The 22,864-nt window shown below is 42.6% G+C and overlaps 1 protein-coding gene across 1 annotated transcript in view; it reads right to left on the reverse strand.

Annotated features, from left to right (window-relative positions):
• PTCH2 (patched 2) overlaps positions 1–22,864 on the reverse strand; it is a 95,108-nt gene that overhangs the window by 28,385 nt on the left and 43,859 nt on the right. Inside the window, exons 5-7 of the mRNA XM_070745774.1 lie at positions 21,735–21,826; positions 7,187–7,382; positions 2,248–2,369 (exon numbers count right to left, since the gene is read on the reverse strand). Coding sequence (XP_070601875.1) covers positions 2,248–2,369; positions 7,187–7,382; positions 21,735–21,826 — 410 coding nt within the window. The remainder of the gene's footprint in view (positions 1–2,247; positions 2,370–7,186; positions 7,383–21,734; positions 21,827–22,864) is intronic.

The following is a 22,864-nucleotide window of genomic DNA, read 5'->3' on the forward strand; positions in this document are numbered from 1 at the left end:
AAACCAATCATACATACAGACATACCATGCATAAAATTGTAAAGGCCTAGGGGGAAAGCGTATCTCAATTCCCCCATGCCTGGTGGCAGAGGTGGGTTTTAAGCAGCTTACGAAAGGCAAGGAGGGTGGGGGCAATTCTAATCTCTGGGGGGAGTTGGTTCCAGAGGGCTGGGGCCACCACAGAGAAGGCTCTTCCCCTGGGTCCCGCCAAGCGGCATTGTTGCCCCCCCTCCTCGCCTTTCTCAAGAGTCTGAAGACTCATTTGTGTCATCAGGCTTGGGGCTATTAAGTACTTGCCCCCTGGCTGATGAATGAAATGTATGGGTTATTGTATGAATGGGAGCAAGTGAATGGAAATAAATCGGGGTTCTTAAACTAGTTAATTTTAAGCTAATTGGATTTAAGATTTTTTAATTGTCATTTTCATATGTTGTAAGCCGCTCCGAGTTGTTGAAAAGGGGTGGCATATAAATCCAATTAATTAATTAGTTAATTAATTAAATAAGTGAAACCATCAGCCTTTCCAAATGGCCTATGATGGCAGATACTTTAGGCCTATGATTTGGGCTTGTGGAGACGATTGCTCATATTGTTCACCATGTGGTTGTTCAACCCATCCAAAAACACAAGACTTCATGTACTGAAAGAGACACAAAGGTTTACTTTCTAGAAGAGGGCTCTCCAATCTTGGCAACTTTAAGACTTGTGGACTTCAACTCCCAGAGTTCCTCAGTAAACTGGCTGAGGAATTCTGAGAGTTGAAGTCCACAAGTCTTAAAATTGCCAAGGTTGGAGAACCCTGTTCTAGAATATTTTGCACTTGCATCTCAACCTTTGAAAAGAAGTGAGCATGCTTTTATATTTCTTAGTTGCTTTATTGCATTTATTATTTTTAAAAACAAAAACAGCTATTTATGTTCTCATCAGCAATCTTTCTTTCTCCCTTTACTTTGCCAGACAAAGAATTCAAAGACAGAGGCATCCATAATAATTTATTTCTACATGCATAATGTATGAGAAAATTCAGTAATGATCCTGACCAAACCAGCATGTGAAAAGTGTCCTACTATACTTAAATAGCAGTAATCTGGCCAAAAAATGGCTATGGACCCAGCATTGTACCAAGGATGACAAAGAGATTGGAAGAGGACCAAATTTCCAAAGTGATATTATTATTATTATTATTATTATTATTATTATTATTTATTTATTTATTTATTTATTTATTGGATTTGTATGCCGCTCCTCTCCGCAGACTTGAGGCGGCTAACAACAATGATAAAAAACAGCATGTAACAATCCAATTAATAAAACAACTAAAAACCCTTATAGTAAAACCAAACATACACACAAACATACCATGCATAACTTGTAATGGCCTTGGGGGAAAGAATATCTTAACTCCCCCATGCTTGGCGATAAAGGTGGGTCTTGAGTAATTTGCGAAAGACAAGGAGGGTGGGGGGCCGTTCTAATCTCTGGGGGGAGTTGATTCCAGAGAGCCGGGGCCGCCACAGAGAAGGCTCTTCCCCTGGGGCCCGCCAAACGACATTGTTTGGCTGACGGGACCCGGAGAAGGCCAACTCTGTGGGACCTTATCGGCCGCTGGGATTCGTGCGGTAGACGGCGGTTCCGGATGTATTCTGGCCCAATGCCATGTAGGGCTTTAAAGGTCATTACCAACACTTGGTACGGGGAACAATTTTGAAGGTCAGATTCTATTGAGAAGCTCAAATTTGCCTACATATGAGCTCCCTCTAGAATCTGCTGTTCAGAATAGTAAAAACAGGTGTTTGAGTTTTAAGATAGCATCCACATTAAATGGAAGGGATTGTGTTGAGCAGTAGCTTCAGGAAGGAAGGGATAACGGCAGCCCAGGCTTCGGGGATCAACATAAATCCCATGGCTTGAGAAATGTTTGCCAGTTGTTCCTGGGGTCAGGCCATAGGGATGCACCCATCACTCACAGAAATTGAAGCCTAAGAAGCCTCAAGTTACATGCTGGCTCGGGGGCCAATATAGCACCATTTCAAAGTGTAGAGCAGGAAGAATGAAGTTTACTCATTTCCCAGAGGCATGTCCTTCATTTTGAGTTGAAAAACAAATGTAGTGGATGGATGCCACTGACTACCATCTTTAATTTTCCTCCATATAAAGGGAAGTCACCTGATCTGCAAGATTCGGCCACATTTATTCCAAAACAGAAATCTTTTCCTAATACACAGAGGGACTCACAATCCAACTTACTTGTGCAGTTTTCCTTGAGGATCTTTTACTGTGCCTCCCAAGATGAGCTCCTCTTGCCAATGCATGTATTTCCGGGAGAAGCCATGGCAGCCCCCCGTGAGTTCAGAAGGGATGTGTGGTTTCTGGCAGGAGCAAACAAGAGGAGAATGCAAAGTGAGAATGCTATCAAAGAATTTTCCATAGTAAGTGATAACTACAATTACTACGAGTCTATGGAGAGGGGCGGCATACAAATCCAATAAATTATTATTATTATTATTATTATTACTACTACTACTACTACTACTACTACTACTACTACTACTATTACTATTACTGTAAGCATCACTATGGAGCACTGCTCACCAAGACAACTAGACACAAGAACAGTTTTTCCCCGAATGGCATCACTCTGCTAAATAAATAATTTCCTCAACACTGTCAATCTATAGTATGTATTTACTAAGTCTGCACTACGATTACTAGTAGTTTTTTTCTCATCCATTTCCTCCCACTTATGACTGTATGACTGTATCCTATCCTATCACCTATTTCCTCCCACTTATGACTGTATCACTGTAACTTGTTGCTTGTATCCTTAAGATTTTTATTAATACTGATGGTTTCCTCATTGCTTATTTGACACCTACGAAAATCATTAAGTGTTTTATCTCATGATTCTTGACAAATGTATCTTTTCTTTTATGTTTCCTTGTGTGTACAATCACACTTGGTCAATAAAAAAATCTATTCTATTCTATTCTACGCTACTCTACTCTATTCTATTCTAACTCTCTATACCTCAATCTAGCTCTTGAAAGCTGAGAAACTACAACCAATGAATCCTCAAGGAACCCTGTTTTGCTTAAGATTGATTATTTACTACAAATGTACACAAACTGGTCAACTACGGCAAACAAGGGTAAATGTTGCTCTTTGGCAAATGTCAGATCCAAGAAATTATGAGAGGCAGCAAAAACCTAAAAGAAAAATATCAAGCTGGGCTTATGAGAGAGCAAAAGCCTTGTGGTTTTATAGATTAAGTACTAATTTATTTCCTAACAAGAAATTAGGCTAATTAGCTTGCTTAAGAAGGGAAATTAGGCTGAAAGTCTAAGGCAGGGGTAGGCAACGTTGGCTCTTCTATGACATGTGGGTTTCAACTCCCTGAATTTCTGAGCTAGCATGATTGGCTCAGGAATTCTGGGAGTTGACGTCCATAAGTCATAGAAAAGTCAAATTTGCCTACCCCTGGTCTAGGGCTATCTGTTCCAGTGTCATTCCATGGGATTTGAACCTGTTTACCAAAAAGACCTTCTAAAACCACACTGTCATACTTTAATGCAGGGGTCTTCAACCTTGACAAGTTCAAGACTTTTGGACTTTAAATCCCAGAGATGAAGTCCACAAGTCTTAAAATTGCTAAGGTTGGAGACCCCTGCTTTAATGTATCTCTATCTATTCCATCTGCTTGGAGGTTTTCAGACTGGACAGATGAACGAACAAACAAATCTAAGTAAACAAGCACTGGATTATATCTATCAAAATAAAGAAATATAAAAAGTTCCAGTGATCAACATGAATCGTTCTACTTTACAGAATCATTCTGGTTTTCTTTTTCTCCCCTTTTTTCTTTAAAGCTTTATTTATTCAATTTATCCATTTAAAAAAAACATCACAATAATTTTGCACAACATTCTGGTTTTTCATGGCTGAAGAATTCTGGGAATTTGCATTGAAGTTGAAGAAGAGCAAATACATGCTGATTGTATTTGGCCAGAAATCATCTAAATATACTGCTCAAAAAAAAATAAAGGGAACACTTAAACCACACAATAGGACTCCAAGTAAATTAAACTTCTGGGAAATCAAACTGTCCACTTAGGAAGCAACACTGATTGACAATCAATTTCACATCCTGTTGTGCACATTCAACTTTGTACAGAACAAAGCATTCAATGAGAATATTTCATTCATTCAGATCTAGGATGTGTTCTGTGAGTGTTCCCTTTATTTTCTTGAACAGTGTGTATCTCTCTTGACGCACACATACACATAGCCACAGATGCTCAGTTGCTGGCACTTTGGGTATTTCTTTCAGACTTAAAGACATATCTTTCTTTTTTTTTCTCTGGTGGAGAAAAAAAAGGGTGGGAAAAAGGGTCTTTAAGCCTCTTATCATTATAGCTGCAATCCCACCTTCCCACACCCTGAGCTGGTCCTCCTCCGTCACACATCTCCCAGTCTCTGTGTGTATGTCGTGTTCACAGGCTGTGCGTCTCCTCCTCTGTTTTCCAAGCGCTGCCATGCCGCCATCTGTTCTGGACTACATTCCAACCCTGACCACCTGCTGGTCAGCACTTGCACTACGCCTGCCTTAATCAGCACTATCAGTCCAGCATGAGCCTCCTTGGCACGGGGCCATGCATTCATTTGGCCTCCCCATAGCCTGAATAAGAAGGGCAAAGCTAATGAAATGGGGGACCCCACAGTTAGCTGCCCCTGTTTGGCCACACATAGCCTGAGAACACGTCTCTGGCCTTCAAGAAATGACCATATGGTTCCATATGAACAAATATACATATGACAATGAAGCTGGTCTCCTTGATTCTCTCCTCTTCCACTCAATCAAGAGAATCATCTCTCTTTAAAGCCAATCTCTTTCATTTTCACACATATAACTTAGTATGCGCTTGCAGTTATCTTATAGGAAATAGCTATGAATGGTAGGAAAAAGAACCCCTCAATCTTTCATTTGGATAATTTATTTTAATCAGTTGATTATTCTTACTCATTTTTCCTTCATTTATCAAAAGAGTGCCAATTTTCAATTTCTTGCTACTAATTTATGGGGGGCTGAATTCTAAATTTCTAAATTATTTGCACTAATGGCAACTTTTGCATCCTTTTCATAAAGTATTCTATATTTTTTTTCCAGCATGGTCTGTAATATTATAATGATCTAACCATTCTTTTCTTTTTAAAAAAGATTATTTTTACTCATTTTTTCCTGATTTTTCAAAAGAGTGCTAATTTTAAACTTCTTGCTACTAATTTATGGGAGCCTGAATTCTAAATTTCTAAATTCTTTGCACTAATGGCAAATTTTGCATCTTTTCCATAAAGTAATCTATATTCTTTTTCAGCATGGTCTGTAATATTATAATGATCTACCCTTTCTTTTCTTTTTTAAATTACTAACAGGATCATTATAGAAATTCAGCATTGTTAATATCTTGCTGGATCTTGTCAAATGCAGTCATAATGGAAAATAAGCAAAATATTACTTGGAACAGTAAACTATTTGCTGAAATTGCAATAAAAATAATGGCAATGACTTTCCAAGATTAGCTGCATGTATAAGAATATTAGGACTATGGGAGAGCCAGATTTAAAAAGAGATAATAGAAGCTGATGATTGCGCATTAAAACATTGGCTTATCTAGCCCAATTTGATACAATTTCTGGATTCTGCACTGAACGTTTTTGGCATAGTCTTGCACTTCATATGCAACACTAAATATCAGAAAATGATATTACAAAACAAAACAAACAAAAAATTTAAACATTCAAAACAAAAATTATTACTGAAACTGAAGAAACAGAGAATGAAAATCGGTATTTGATAAATGCTTAAAAAGTATCTTTATATATTGTCAAAATACAGGGTTGTTACCCTGGTTGAATATAGGCACCAATTTTAAAACAGATTTCCCCACAGTGACAGCAGGTTCTCACGATGAAAATCAATTTACTTTGGGGTAAACAACATAGGAAAATGAATTAAATAGACCAACAATCAAGAAGTAAGCAATACCCCATTCAAAGAACTGACATACAAGCTAACAGTAAACAGAAGAAGAACCTCCAGTATCTACTTCCACCAACACTGACAGAGCAAGCACTAAAATATAAATGGAGACCATTTACTAATGAGGTTACCTAGTTTGGGTAACAAAATGACTGCAAGAAAACAACCAATGTCACAGAGCATCAAGATCCCCCATTTCAACCCTCGGTGGTGCAGTGGTTAGAGTGCAGTACGGCAAGCTACTTCTGCTGATCACCTTCTGCCAGCAGTTTGGCAGATTGAATCTCAGTAGGCTCAAGGTTGAGTCAGCCGTTCATCCTTCCGAGGTCAGTAAAATGAGGACCCAGATTGTTGGGGGCAATTGCTCACTCTCTGTAAACCGCTTAAAGAGGGCTGTAAAGCACTATGAAGAATAGAATAGAATAGAACAGAACAGAATAGAATAGAATTTTATTGGCCAAGTGTGATTGGACACACAAGGAATTTGTCTTGGTGCAGATGATCTCAGCGTGCATAAAAGAAAAAGATACAATTGTCAAGAATCATGTGATACAACACGTAATGATTGTCATAGGGGTCAAATAAGCAATGAAGAAACAATCAATATTAATAAAAAATCTTAGGATACAAGCAACAAGTTACAGTCATACAGTCCTACGCGGGAGGAAAAGGATGATAGGAATGATGAGAAAATAGAAGTGCAGATTTAGTAAAAAGTCTGACAGTGTTGAGGGAATTATTTGTTTAGCAGAGTGATGGCGTTCGGGGGAAAACTGTTCTTGTGTCTAGTTGTCTTGGTGTGCAATGCTCTGTAGCGACGTTTTGAGGGTAGGAGTTGAAACAGTTTGTGTCCAGGATGTGAGGGGTCAGTAAATATTTTCCCTGCCCTCTTTTCGACTCGTGCAATATACAGGTCCTCAATGGAAAGCAGGTTGGCAGCAATTGTTTTTTTCTGCAGTTCTATAAGTCTAAATGCTGTTGCTAACCCTGAGCAACAAATATTTTCCTTTAAAAGATTAAATATCCCTCTACCAAAGCCCAACTCACTCTTTCAGCAAATTACTTTAAACTTAAAAGTTTTTTTTTTGGGGGGGGGGATCAGGTTGGCTCTTATTGTCATAAATACACTGAAAATTGGGGAAAACTCACCTTCTGGCTTTGGCTGTTGGGAGCACTAGGAGGACATTCAGGGTCAAAAGGATCGAGGCAAGGCCTCTCCATATAGGCCTGGCCAACCTCTGCCTTATCCAACATCTCCTTGAATCCTTCCAATGAGGCAAATTGACCCAGTTCCTCCATCAATTGAATAGGATCTAAGTTGGTCCACTGAATATCTCGCCGGCCTCTGTAGAGACAAAATGCTGTAGATTAATAGAATTCCAAACATATCAATTAGCCCTATATACTCATACTGGTTGACGTGGCGATACCTCTTATACTCACGCCCACCTTTTAAATCCCTCCAACCCTCAAAGCCACACCCACTCTGGTTAGTTCTGGACATCCCAAAAGAGGTTCTTAAAGGTAACAGTAATAAATCATTTCTCCTGCTCGTGTGGGAGAATTCTACTTTAGGAATCTGAAAGTCTTTAGAACTGAAAAAAAAAAAAGTTTTGAAAAAATAGAAAAATAATAAATGTCCACTGAGAATGTGTGTGTGTGATCAAGACCTGCAGTATTAACTGTTGGGATTAAAAAATACCCAGAACTAGGAATGGGGCTAAAAGTTGAGTGGAGTTATTGGAATTTTGAATGAGAAGTGTTTCACACTACAATACTGTGCTGCAAATCTTTTTGCATTCCTTCTGCTTGTCCTTTTCTTGCAGTGAAAAAGTCTTTAAAATGTTACAGGGTTAAACTTTAAGAACCTCTTTGCCTCTAACTGCCTTATGAGAGTTGCTACTGATTTTGCTCCAAAATTGCTGATCTTAATTGCATGGTTGGATATTAAGGAACATTTAAAATCCTTTATCATAAAGGGAAAATGCATTTTAAAATCTAATTATTGGAGTGTTTTGATTTGAGTTTTTTTGTTTTTGTCTTGCAAGAACAGCAGTTCAGTAGGCCAGCTATTATTCCAAAGAGAGTTCAGCTAACAGGAAGCTGTAGAGTAGAACATAATTGCCTTGACTGGCTGCAAAAGACTTGTTTAGAAATAGGAGGGATTTGTGCAGGGTTTGAACAGGCCTTCGTTCCTTTTGTCCCCATACGCTAACAGGATCAGGCATGCTGCTTTCCTTTTGCATGTGGCTTGGAGAGCCAGTTCTGAAGTATCGTATTTTTCAGACTGCTCCAGACTATAAGATGCACCCAGCTTTTGGGGAGGAAAACAAGAAAAAAAAATCTGCTCCTGCCTTCCAGTAATTTGCCTCCCTGCAGCAAACAGTAAACAGCTGAATGGTGGTTGAATCAGTCAGCCAAAATCCTGACGATCAGCTGTTCCAGGCTGCGGGATTTACCGCCACCCATCACCATCCCTGTACACCCCATTTTCAGCCTCCATGCACCCCATTTTAAGCCTGTTCCAGGCGGTGGAAAACCGCCTGGCCACTGTCCATTGCTGCCAAACAGGATGTGCAGAAAATGGGACACAAGGAGACAAGAAATGGGGCACGTGGAGGCAGTGATGGGCATTGGCAATTCCCGCAGCCTGGAACAGCTGATCATCAGTATTCTGGGAGAATATTTTTGTAGCAGTGGCCACAACTGGGGGCACCAACAGATATAAACAGAATAGGCGTTGATTGCTTACCTGAACGCCTCTTCTCGTACGGTGAGTGGGTACAGCAGTCACATGGGTTGCTCCTGTCCAATCCGTTGGAACTGAGCCTAGTATTAAAAAAGAGTGCTGGATCCGCCCCTTCCCCAGAATTCGCGAATCCATAGACTAGGCTCAGTAGTGAAGCTCTTTAATGTTCAACTCTCATGTGTTATAAGAAATAGAATAGAAAGTAAAGAAGACCACACAAAGGGAGGGAAGTGACTGCTGTACCCACTCACCGTACGAGAAGAGGCGTTCAGGTAAGCAATCAACGCCTATTCTCCGTACTGAAGGAGTGGGTCCAGCAGTCACATGGGACATACCCAAGAGATAGGTCCCTAGGGTGGGAGTACATAGCTATCGTGAGAGATAACGGATTGGAGTACTCTTCTGCCGAAGGCAGCGTCCGCTGATGCGTACGAATCGTTGATGAAGGAATTTGGCGAGGCCCAAGTGGCTGCTTTGCAGACCTCTTCCAACGGAGCCTGAGTCGCCCAAGCGGCAGATGTGGCAGCACTTCTGGTGGAATGCGCTGTAATATTCCTTGGAATGGAAAGGGAAGCTGTCTCGTAGGCCTTAGAGATGGTCCCTCTGATCCAACGACCTATTACTGTAGAAGGCACTCTGGATCCCAAGGATCTGGGATGGTAGGCTATGAAGAGTGCTTCAGACCTCCGGATGGATCTTGTGCGTTGGATATAAACCTTTAGCGCTCTAGTGAGATCCAGAATGTGCCATCTAGTTGCCAGGGGATGCTCTCGTTGGAGGCAGAAGGAAGGTAATATGGTATCCTGAGATCTGTGGGACATGGAACTGACCTTTGGTAGAAAGGTGGGGTCCAGTCGCAGAACCACCTTGTCCTGGTGAAACTGACAAAGGTCCTGTCTGATAGAAAGGGCTGCCAACTCAGATATGCGTCGGGCGGATGTAATCGCCACCAGGAATGCTACCTTGAAGGATAGGTACCTGAGGGACGCAGAGTTCAGGGGTTCGTAAGGTGCCTGAGTAAGAGAGTGGAGAACCCGTGGCAAATCCCAGGTGAGATATCTGTGGATCTTAGAAGGCCTGAAGTTGGCCACTCCTCTAGAAATTCTTAGATTTCTGGAAGGGAGCGGAGGGGCTGCCTGCGAGGCCCCGCCAAGACGGAAAAGATGGCGGCCAGGTGTCGGCGGATGGTGCTGGTAGAAAGGCCTTGGTGGGAGCCTTTCATGAGGAAGGTGATTATCCTGTGGGTGGGAAGACACAGGGGAGATAAGCCCTTCTGCAAGCACCACTGATGGAATTTGGACCAAGTATGGTCGTAGATCCGGTTGGTAGACCTTCTTCTAGACTTCAGGATGATTTCTACTGAGTCCGGGTCATACCCTCGCAGGTCTAAGTCCCTCCGGATAATAACCAGGCGGTGAGGTGGAACCACTCAGGGTCTGGATGGAAGGAGGCCCCCTGTTGCAACATATCCTTCGAAAACGGGGAGTCGCCAGGGGACCTGGACGGACATTGTTGGAGGTCCGCGAACCAGGGCCTGCGAGGCCAGTAAGGGGCAATCAGAATTACTCGGGCCTTCTCCAGGAGGATTTTTTTTGATCACGTCTGGCAGAATTGGAATTGGAGGAAAGGCATACAATAGGCCTGGAGGCCAAGGACTCCTGAGGGCAGTGATTGCCTCTGCTCCCGGAGACGGGAACCTGGAGATGAAGTGAGGGAGCTGGGCATTGGCTTTGGTCGCCAATAGATCCAACACTGGATGGCCGAACCTGAGGCAGACTTGGTGGAACAGTGACTGATGGAGATTCCACTCGCCTGGATCTATGGTCGCTCGCGAGAGCCAGTCCGCTTGGACGTTGAGGCTCCCCGAGATGTGGTCGGCTAGAAGCGACTGGAGATTCTTCTCTGCCCAAAGGTCTAACTTCAGGGCCTCCCTCCTGAGGGCCTAGGCTCTTGTGCCTCCCTGTCTGCAAATATGGCTTTTGGTGGCTATATTGTCGGTGAAAATCAGCACATGCTGGTTGGAGATGTGAGGTTGGAATTGTTTTAGAGCTAGAGACACGGCTCTTAATTCTAATCAATTGATGGGCCTGGAAGCCTCCTCCCGTGCCCATGTGCCCTAAGCTAAAAGACCCTGGGCGTGGGCTCCCCAGCCCGAGAGGCTGGCATCTGTGGTGACTACAACTGGTCGGGGCACTGGAAGGGAGATCCCTTGTCTAGGGCTGGAGAAGTCCACCACTTGAGGGATCTGCGAACCGTCGGTGAAATGGCGACGATTCGAGTGCTGTGGCCCGATCTCTGAGAGGTAATAGAAGCCACTGTAGTTCCCTGGCGTGAAGACAGGCCCAGGGGACAATACCAATAGATGACACCATTTTACCCAAAGGGAAGATAGGGTGGCAATGGAGGTAGATTGCTGGGGCAGGATGCGAGCAATGAGATCCAAAAGGCTGCGTTTTCCCTCAGTGGAGAGGAAAACCTGGGATAACTCAGAATTAATGATAGTTCCCAGATGCAGAATGGAAGTGGATGGATCAAGGTGGCTCCTTTTAAGATTTATGGAGAAACCATGATTCTGTAGAACCGACATGGTAAAAGAGAGGTCTGTCGCCACCCAGTTCTGGAATTTCCATGAATTAAAATGTCATCTAAATAACATAAAATATGAATGGGAGAAGCCCGGATAAGAGCCGCCAAGGATCCCAAGAGTTTAGTGAAGACTCTGGGAGCTGAGTAGAGCCCAAATGGCATGGCCTTACACTGAAAATGCCTGCCTTGAAAGGTAAAGCGCAGAAATTTCCTATGGACGTTGACAATGGGGTTATGGAGGAAGGCCTCCGTGAGATCCAGAGACACCATAAAGTCTCCCCGATGTAGAGCTGCTAAAAATGGAAGATAAGGAATGCATTTTGAAATCCTATATTTTATGAACCGGTTCAATTTTCTTTAGAGCTAAGATGGCTCTCCAGCCTCCAGAGGTCTTAGGGACCATGAAGAGGATGGGAGAAAGCCTAAACCTCTCTGGAGAGAGGGGACCGGTTGAAAAGCTCTAATAGTCAACAAATGAGAAATAGCCTCCTCCATTCGGATACGAGATGGAGGGGAACTGGGAGAAGGACAAGAAATAAAACGGTTAGGGGGAGGTGAAATGAACTCTAACCTTAGGCTCCTTTCCACAGTGTCAAAGACCCAGGGGTCCTTACAAGAACGGTGCCAGGCGGAAGAGAACCAGGCTAGGCGACAGCCTATGGGAAAGGAGGAAAACTTACCATCTGGCTCCTTTGGAAGTCCTGGTAGAAGAGGATCCTCTCTGATAACGGGAACCTCTGCCCCTGGTGGTTCTAGATTGGGATCGAAACCGAGGGGAAAACTGACCTGGACTCCTTTGAAAAGCGAAGCCCTGATGTAGACGCCCTGTGCGCCGAAAGGGCTACGGTTTAGGGGCCTTCTTGGTGGTAGGTCCCAAGACCTTTTTCTTGTCTGTGGTCTCTGTAAGGAGAGGGTCCAGAAGGTCTCCGAAGAGGAGGTCACGTTTCGGCGGACCCATGGCTAACTGCCACTTCTGTCTTACTCCCGCCTGCCAAGGGCGGAGCCATAGAAGTCTTCTGGCCATTGTGGAGGCTGCTACTGACCTGGCTGCAAATTTAGAAGATTGGAGGGTAGCATCTGCTACATATTGGGCAGCTGCGAAGATTTTGTTGAAATCCTGTTGGCCCCGTAAGTTATCTGGAGGCAGGTGTGGTTGGAACTGACGAAGCCACAAGAGCATAGCTCTGGAAAAGAAGGATGCCGCTGCAGCACTCTTAAAGGCCCATGAGTCTGCAAGAAGACTCCTTTTGAGCATAGCTCAAGACGTTTGTCCTCTGGCCGGAGGACCTCCTCTGCTTCGCCAGGCATGGCGGCAGTCGAGTGGAGAGTCTTCACTGGTTCATCTGGCTTGGGACATGTTAGGAGTTCCTCATAGACGGAGGAGAGCTTGTAGAGCTTCTAGTCCTTGGGAGTGGGTGGAAAGCCAGCAGTTGGGTGGTCCCACTGTTTAAGCAAGGCATCCTTAAACAACTTGGGCATAGGAATTACCTCATTGTCTTCCTGTTCTTTCATGAAATAAGGAAGATTATCCTCCGGAGGATCTGAGGAAGAAGTAGCCTGTTTTTCTTGCCCGGCTAGCCCCGTGGATACTCTAGCTTTAAGCAGGAGAGATTTGAAAAGCTGCGAAGGAAGATAGCAGCTGGGGCTGGAATCTTAATCTGAGATTCCTCATCTTCCGACAGACGCTGAAATGGGTCATCATCCTCTTCTGCATCCACGTCCTCATCCTCTTCCTGAGAGGAGTCAGAGACCTCCATGGCTGGGGCTCTGTAGGAAGGAGAAGAACTCACGGGACGGGAGGAGCGTGGGGAGGGATGAGACAGAGAAGGCACATTGAAAGATGAGAGTTTAGCGTCAATGGTGTTAGTCAGAATAGTCAAGATAGACTGAAACTCCGGTGGCAAGGAAGAAAAAATCAGCCGGAAAAGCCGGAGGATCCCTGAGGGCCTGAGCAGGTTCTGGCTGGGAGGAATCCTCGGTAATATCTGGCTCCTCTGGACCTAAACCCCATAGGTTAGGTTGGGGTGGATTTAGGTTTGGCTCATCCAGGGATAGCACAGGAACCCCAGAAAGAGGCAGGTTAGAGGCCTCCGGGGGGGTTGGATTGATATGCACTTGGGCCTGCACCTTAGAAGTTTGGCTTGGTTTATCATGTATTTTTTGTAGGGCTGGGTCCCTTCTCTTCTCAGCCCTGGTGGGCTTGGCTAAGGAATGGGTGCCTGAGAAAGAGGAGGAAGAGGCCTGGGGAACTTCAGTAGAATTACCAGTAGGCCTGACCTCTTTGGGACCTTTGGTAGTGCCTCTCTTGGGAAAAGAAGCCATAGTCTGACAATTAACAGAAGACAAGGCTGAGCCAATAACTGAATAATAAGGAGAAGAATTTCAAGGACTTCCCAAGAGGAATGGATCCTGCTTCGAGGCCTCGAAGCTGCTGAGACGTGAGGACAATCTGGGCAAACCCAGAGTTCGTGCCCCCAAATCCAGCGGGGCCAGCCTCCCTAAACTTTGCAATTAAGTAAACCAAGGCACTCTGGTTGGAGGCTTAGCCGGTGGAGAATTTAGCCTGGGACCCCCAAGGCCCGCTCCGGGATCCACGCGGCGGACTGAGGCCTACGGGGCTGGCAGGAGGCCAACACGAGAGGCCTAGACTTAAAAAGGGCGCGAAGGCCTTCGCGCCGAAAAAGATCGCTGCGTAAAATTTCTTAAAGGGGAAGCGATCGACTAAGTCCAGGAGACTAGAAGGCGTCTCACTCCGCAGGAGGTATTTCTTAAGCCCTTAAATATTTTTGTATACAATAATAATCAATAATTCAATTGGTAAATACTTGCACCAGGACCTCCAGGCCAAAGGATTAGAAGAATCCACAAGCGGCCGCAGGAATCGTAACCGGCAAAACCGCCGGGGGAAAACGAAACCGCAACTTCTCCCAAGGAAAAAGCCTAGCCGCTTTTTTTCTTTTTTTCTTTTAAACGGCTGGCGCAATTAGTGCAAGTAAATAATAAAAGACAATAAATCTTACTACTTTTTGAAGGAAAAGATCGAAGGGAAGGTGTTAGAATGTTGAACGAGCTATCACAATACAACCGCAGGATATGCGAACTGAGCGAATTCTGGGGAAGGGGCGGATCCAGCACTCTTTTTTAATACTAGGCTCAGTTCCAACGGATTGGACAGGAGCAACCCATGTGACTGCTGGACCCACTCCTTCAGTACGGAGAACTGTTTGTTTCCCTTCTACATCAGAATTCAAACAAATACTGGCATTGTGTGATCTGAATGGGTCCCAGGGCTAGGCAAAGTTGGCTCTTCTATGACTTGTGGACTTCAACTCCCAGAATTCCTGAGCCAATCATTCTAGCTCAGGAATTCTGGGTGTTGAAGTCTACATGTCATAGAAGAGCCAACTTTGCCTATCCCTGGTCTAGGCCAAGTTGAAAGATGTTATCTACACAGTTCTGCTGAAGATTATTCTAGAACCTTATTATTATGGAACCTTCCATAAATTGGTGTCCTGGATAATAGAATAGAATAGAATATAATTTTTTATTGGCCAAGTGTGATCGGACACACAAGGAATTTGTCTTGGTGCATATGCTCTCAGCGTACATAAAATAAAATATACATTTGTCAAGAATCATATAGCTTTTGGAATTTACCAAATAACTTTTGGATAGAAACAGAGAGTTCAAATCCCACTACCTTTAAAAAGCACCAAGTTAGGAAGGTTGCCTCATGCGTCACTAATACCCTTATGTACTCCTATCCTATTTCTGCGATGGGGCAACAGCTACAGGTGAAACAGCTATTGAAAAGCAATGAGAGGTGGTACAGCAACAACAACCCTTTTTTAAAAGTATAGATATTTTTTCATACATCTCTTTTCCAGTAGAAGTAGTCCTCCACACGAAGCTTGGAAACAAATAGCTATTGAATTTCTGGGTCTGTTATAGTGTAATGGAATGAGGGAATGACCTTGGCAGACTGGGCCAAGAAATACTGCCTAGGAAACAGTCAGATCAGATAAGAGGCAGCACAGTCTACAGCTGCCTAGTGCAATGGGACAAGAATCTCACAACACCCTCTCTAATTTCTTGGGATGTACAGGGGAGGGGAAAATTGTACTTTTAGACTTGCAAGGTTCTGAAATCTTGCAACACACACACACACACACACACACACACACACACACACACACACATATATATATATATATATATATATTCCTAAAAATGCGAGTTCCAGGTATATGTGTGAATGATGAGGCAGCAGCCATCTCGATCACCGGAACATAAAAACTTTAATAAAACAACTTAGCTTTCGTTAGCGTGCTGCTAACTTCGTCAGAGTTTTAAAATGCCGTGGGAGACAAACACATTTATAAAGCATTACTCAGTCTGCTCATAGCCCGCGTCACTGGGCCACACCCTTCCCTCCCCTCTGCAGCAAGCCAAACAAAAAGAACGAGCGTATCTTTACCAAACTTTTATACGTCATGGCTACTCGAGAGCTTTTATTCAACGGTGCACCACACCCAGACCCCGACAACCTACTGAAAGCGCAAACGAAACATCAGCGTGGAGGGTACTCCCGTACATACAAGGGGTATCCGAAACAGCCGCACGCATACTGGCACCCCATGGGGTCAAAGTAGCGCACAGGCCGGATCAAACTTTGAGAAAATCAGTAATGCGCCCGAAGGAAACCTTAGTGAAGGAGGAGTCCTCCTCAGTAATTTACCGTATAAACTGCAATAATTGTGCGCACCACTATGTGGGTGAAACGGCTAAAAGATTGAGAACTCGTATACACGAACACAAATTGGCGGTCTGACGTCAGGAACAACGCTCCCAGATTTGGACACACATGGAGGAGCAGGATCATGGCTTTGATTTCCAGGGAACTGAGATTCTGGCGCGAGATGAAACCAAGGGAGGTCGCCTCCTAAAAGAAGCCTGGTTCTCCAACGAAAATTCTTTAAATAGACATATTGATATGCCATCAGCATACCAGGCTTTAAGGCACCAACAACGACTTAAAGGAGATAGGTCATTAGGATTGGATAAAGCCCCTAACAGAATTCTCCAGGTCAGGCATAGAAACCAGCTAAATGAGGGTGGAGCAACCCCTAGTGGGAAACAAGGGAACATACTGGAGCAACACGGAGGTAGAGGGGGAGGGGCACAATGCAGGTTTAACGCAGGGGACAAGGGGGGATTAGAACAGTGCAGACCTAGGACGAGGGCATGGGCAAAAAAATTGCAAGAGCAGACATGTACCACCATAGAAAGTAACAACGGTAATGGGTGGAAGGAAGTAATATCAAATACCTCTAAAGCATTGCCTCGTAACTCCACCTCCTCCCTTGGGGAGGGAAATAAGCAACAGACACGAGTAAAAGCGGTAGTTCCCCCTTTAACCAGCATGATTAAGCCTACAATTAGGCTTGCTGCAGAGGGGAGGGAAGGGTGTGGCCCAGTGACGCGGGCTATGAGCAGACTGAGTAATGCTTTATAAATGTGTTTGTCTCCCACGGCATTTTAAAACTCTGACGAAGTTAGCAGCACGCTAACGAAAGCTAAGTTGTTTTATTAAAGTTTTTATGTTCCGGTGATCGAGATGGCTGCTGCCTCATCATTCATATATATATATATATATAAGCATATACAAGTAGTCCTTAACTTATGACCACAACTGAGCCCAAAACATCTGTTGCTAAGCAAGACAGTTAGGTGAGTTTTGCCCCATTTTAGGACTTTCCTTGCCATAGTTAAGTGCATTACTGCAGTTGTTCATTCACCAACATTATAATAATAATAATAATAATAATAATAATAATAATAATAATAATAATAATAATAATAATTTTTATTATTATTATTTATTGGATTTGTATGCCGCCCCTCTCCGCAATAATAATAAGCAAGCAAAACTACTAGGGGACTTCAGACTGACCGAATTCTGAAGCATAACACACCAGACATCCTGATTGTGGAGAAAAAGAAAGTATGGATCATCGACATCGCAATCCCAGGAGACAGCAGAATTGAGGAGAAGCAGCTAGAGAAATTAGTGAAAAAATCGAGCTGCAACAACTCTGGCATAAGCCAATGAAAGTGGTCCCAGTGGTACTTGGCATGCTGGGTGCAGTACCAAAGGTTCTCCGCAGACATTTGAAAACCATCAGAATTGACAAAATCTCCATCTGTCAATTGCAAAAGGCCGCTTTACTGGGATCAGAAAACATAATTCGCCACTACATCACGTAGTCCTAGGTGCTTGGGAAGCGCCCGACTGGTGATGAAATACGAAATCCAGCATAGTTATCTCGTTCGCTGTGTTGTACTGACATAATAATAATAGTAATAATAATAATAATAATAATAATAATAATAATAATAATAATAATAATAATAATAATTTAATTTAATTTATTAGATTTATATGTCGCCCCTCTCCAAAGTCTCATGATTGTTAAGTGAACCTGACTTCCCCATGGATGTTGCTTGTCAAAAGGTCACAAAGGGAGATTGCATGAGCCCAGGATATGGTGACCATCGTAAAGATGAGTCTCTTGCCAAATGTCTAGATTCTGATCAAGTGACCAGGGAGATGCTGTAACAGCTGTAACATGTGAGAAATTATCATAATTCACTTTTCTCAGCGCTGTTGTAACTTGAACAGTCGCTAAACCAGTGTTTCCCAACCTTGGCAACTTGAAGATATCTGGACTTCAACTCCCAGAATTCCCCTGCCACCGAATGCTGGCTGAAGAATTCTGGGAGTTGAAGTCCAGATATCTTCAAGTTGCCAAGGTTGGGAAACACTGCACTAAATTAACTGCTGTGAATCGAGGACAGAGGTGGACTGCTAAGGTGGAACGGTGACGTGTCCTCGGCCCCATGGCTCTGAGTGCTAGCAGAGTCCAGTGCAATTCTGCTAGTGTACCTGGGCAGGTAGCAAAATTGCGTGCAGACACGCAAGTGCGCTTGTGGCAGGTGTGATTTCGCTATCTGCCCAGGTGCAGTAGCAGAATTGCGTTGGACTGCGCTAGCACTCAGAGCCACGGAGGCGAGCACACGTCATCGTTCCACCCTAGCAGCCCACCTCTGCTTGAGGACTACCTGTATATATTTTAACATTTTGGCAGCGCAATAGCAAAATATGTTCCTTTTTAATAGCTGTCCAGCTGAAAGATGTTAGAGTTCACTTCTTTCCCATGCAAAGCTGACAGCTTCATGTAGGTTAACCTTCCACAATGTGGTGCCTGTCAGATGAATAGTGACTGCAGTTTTCAGAATGCTTAATCGGTGTGGCCTATCTGAAAGACTCCAGGTCAGGGAAGGCTGATGCAGATTCTCCCAGCTAAGATTGTCTTGTCTGCTAGCCAACTTCTACAAACAACAACAACAAAAAGTACCAGTTCTTCCTTCTGTCAATTTTGTTCAAAACAAACAGAGCCTCCTTTAAAAAGTGGTTTTTCTCTCCCTACATCTGCAGTTGAATTATTTAGTGTTTTCTCTGCTTAAGATTATTATGTAAGTTATATAATTTAGCTTTGAGAATCAAAAGTAAAGTGACATTAATATCAATAAACATTATTAATAATTGTTTAATAAAACAGATTGGTGCTTTCCAAGATCTTCAACAAGATTAATGAGGACTGTCTTGAATTATTGTTATTATTTTTTAAAATAATAGATAAATACTGAACTCAAAAGATGGGAAAATGAGGAAAACTCAGGCAGAGTAAATCTTGTTATGGTTTCGACAGAATCACCCTCCAGTCACTCATGAAATCTCAGATCCCAAGAAGTTTCCTCCTTGCTCTATTCCCACATTCCTAACAGCCCAGCTCCTGCTCCTAAAGAGAACTTCTTTTATCTATTCTTTCTTGCTTCACTGAGCCAAGTCCAGCCCTTTTGTTTTTCCATAGATTGCTGCCTTTTGTTCTCTGAATTTTCACTCCCTTTGCGTTAAAAGGAGAGGGGGGGAAAGACAGAGAGAGAGAGAGAGAGAGAGACCCTCAACTGAACTGAAGCGGAAGCTAGAGCAAATTTCAGACATTCAGAAGCAAAACTTTTGGGTCTCTCTCTCTCTATGTGTGTGTGTGTGTGCATGTGTTTGCGTGTATAAAATATTTAAAGAGTAAGAAGAAGGATATAAGAAAGGTAAACTTGAAAACCAAAAGGCAGGTGGTAAAAACAAGGGAGCAAAGGTTTTGTCGTTTAGTCCTATCCATTGTAGTGACTGAGAAGAACTAAACAGCCTGGGCAACTGTTCTTGTTGTACAAAGAAGTGTAATATTTATGAAAATCTACTTTTTTTTTTAAAAAAAAAAGGAAGGTTAAGGATTATTGTCATCAGGTGATTCCTCAAAATCCGAAGCATGGTGACCACCTTGAAAGAAATCCTGCTCCATTTCTAGGGGTTGAAGAATAAATCGTCTTTGTTGACCCAAAAGATCCAGTCATCGTGTCATTGTGCCCAGCAGCCGATTAGGTCCCACAGAGTTGGCCTTCTCCGGGTCCCATCGACTAAACAATGTGGTCTGGCGGGACCCAGGGTTAGAGCCTTCTCTGTGGCAGCCCCGGCCCTCTGGAACCAACTCCCACCACTCTCCTTGACTTTTGTAAGTTATTAAAAACTCATCTCTGCTGCCAGGCATGGGGAAATTAACACACACCCCAATTGTCAAGGTAGGTGTATGATTTGATTGGATTGTGTGATTATTTTATTATAAGGGTTTTAAATTGTATTTTTAAAAATTGGATTTGTACACTGTTTATGTTATTGCGAGCCGCTCTGAGTCTTTGGAGAGGGGCGTCATACAAATGTAATAAATTATTATTATTATTATTATCATCATCATCATCATCATCATCATCATCATCATCATCTACATCCAGTGCAATGAAATCAGCGCCTGTCCTTACCTTGGATTTGTGCTGCTACTGAGTTCAAGGGGAAAGCACTGTACCTCCCCATAAGCCTCCTGGCAGTTGGATACTGTAATCCCTCCCTCTTTATGTTTTTGTTTGAGAAATCTGTTTTCTCCTCCTTTACTCACTCTCACTGTCCTCTTCCACTCAGCAGCAGACTGAATAAAGCTCCTATTCCATTTGTTGGGCAACTTGGAGCTTTCAAAGTGTCATTAGCATGAGAATATGTGGTGTTGCCATTTGCTGACAAAGCATAAGTCTCCAGGGCCCCTTACAGACAAACACACTTGTAAACAGAAAGAATGCCAGTAATTGTCCCTGGCCCTCCCTCCCCCTCCCCTCTGGAGGGTCGGTCTCCACAAATTCACTCTCCCACCTCCTCCTTCATCTCCCATTTTGTTCACCTTAATAGAAACATAATTACAAGGCAGCAGAAGTAATAAAACAAAGCAACTGAGCCCAGAAAATTTGGGGAGGGGGCCAGGGACAGCCAGTGGTAACCCCAGTCCCCTTCGATTTGGAATGGGAACAGAGAGCAGACCTTGGGACTTTAATTGTGTTCTCGAAATATTTGACATAATATTTCTATGCTGTCACCCATATACAGTACAGTGTTCCCTTGATTTTCGCGGGGGATGCGTTCCGAGACTGCCTGTGAAAGTCGAATTTCCGCGAAGTAGAGATGCGGAAGTAAATACACCATTTTTGGCTATGAACAGTATTACAAGCCATCCCTTAACACTTTAAACCCCTAAATTATCATTTCCCATTCCCTTAACAATCATTTACTCACCATTATTACTGGTACTCACCATTGAATAAGACACTTAGTGATTCTGATATTTATAAACATAATTATTTATTAACAATAATAATTTTTTTTGCAATAACAATGCTGATTGGCTGAGATTTTGGCCAATCAGCAATGGCAGATGAAAGTTTGGCGATGATGTATGACGTCATCGGGCGGGAAAAACCATGGTATAGAAAAAAACCCGCAAAGTCTTTTTTAATTAATATTTTTTGAAGTGCAGAAATGGTCAATTAAGTAACCAAATTAAGTTTGTTGCAGAACCTCGCTAGTTTTATTAGCTGAGGGATTCTTTGAAAGAAAATACTTTCAGTGAATATTAAAATAGAAGCATTGAATGTAATAAATGAGAAATGGGAATTGGAGGAGGATAATTATTATTGCTTTGCATAGCTCAATTATTATCTTATGAAAAAACAAAGTAGCAATGGCCAATCACATCACATTGCATCTTTTCATCGGAGTAATGAAAGGTAAGGGCGGGGGGGGACTCTAGTCATAGCATTCAATATTTCAATATTTAATGAACTTTTCATAGTTGGTGTCCCATCATGTAGCTGCAGGAGGGAAGGACAGAATGACATAGCAAAAAAAGAAAAGCAGATACTTACGGTAGATAAGCAGAGCCTCCTTGTAGTTTGGCCCCATCCCAGAAACAATCTAGTGGAGTCACAACAACACAGGGGAAGAGCTTCTCAATCATCTGGCAATAAAAGGAATAATAATCATGATGCATAAATATAAATTCATGCAACTAGTTCTCATATGTCTATGGGAATTCTTTCCTCTTTTGTTTTTTTCATTTTACCGCATACCTGATTATTTATTCTGCCATCCTTTCCCTACTACAGTATTACTAAAATTTAAAAACCTATATTGATTTTTTAAAAAAATAGACATTTGCCCTGGGAACCAAGGAGAACCATTTTAAATACAAAGTCTACAATCTAAACAAAACCTTATTCTGTAAGATATTGAAAGCCAATTTCTAGCACTGGCTAATCAATGGGAAGTCTTCACTCTAAGGATAGCACCCTGGCTAATGTGACAGTAATTTGGTGACCTTGTACAAAGGGTCAAACACTACAGTTTCTTACAATCCAAGCCTAAGGAATATAAACTCAAAACCCACCTCTGTCGTCAAGCGTGGGGGACATCTCCCCCTGCCTATGTAGTGTTAGTGCATGATATGACTGTATGTATGTTTTTTATATTGGGGTTCCTTGTTTTTAGATTTTTTAAATATACAATTGCTATTTTAGATTTTAAATTATTAGTTTTGTCAATACATATTGTTCTTTATCACTGTTGTGAGCCGCCCCGAGTCTACGGAGAGGGGCGGCATACAAATCTAATAAATAATAATAATAAATAATAAATAATAATAATAATAATAAAATTAGCAAAGATCAGGCACTGCTGAAAACAAAGAAGGACAAAATAAATTTTCTTACTCCACAGAATGGAAAGGAGATAAAAATAAATCACAGTTAGCCAATATCTTGAATAGAGATAAGTGACTATTATTAGAATAAGAATTCCAGTGTACTAAAAAAAATCAGATCTCCAAACCCAAAAGGATGACTTCAAAAACTGCTCTTTTGTGATGGCATTTTAAAAAGATTCCATCGATTCGCCATAGCAACCACAAGATCACCTCTAGCATCTACTCCATTCTCCATGAAATTACACTATTTGACAAAGAGACCTTCCCCACATGCTTTATCGCCTTTCTATAACT

The sequence above is a fragment of the Erythrolamprus reginae genome, chromosome 3 (genome assembly GCF_031021105.1).
Source record: "Erythrolamprus reginae isolate rEryReg1 chromosome 3, rEryReg1.hap1, whole genome shotgun sequence".
Classification (NCBI taxonomy): Eukaryota; Metazoa; Chordata; class Lepidosauria; order Squamata; family Dipsadidae; genus Erythrolamprus; species Erythrolamprus reginae.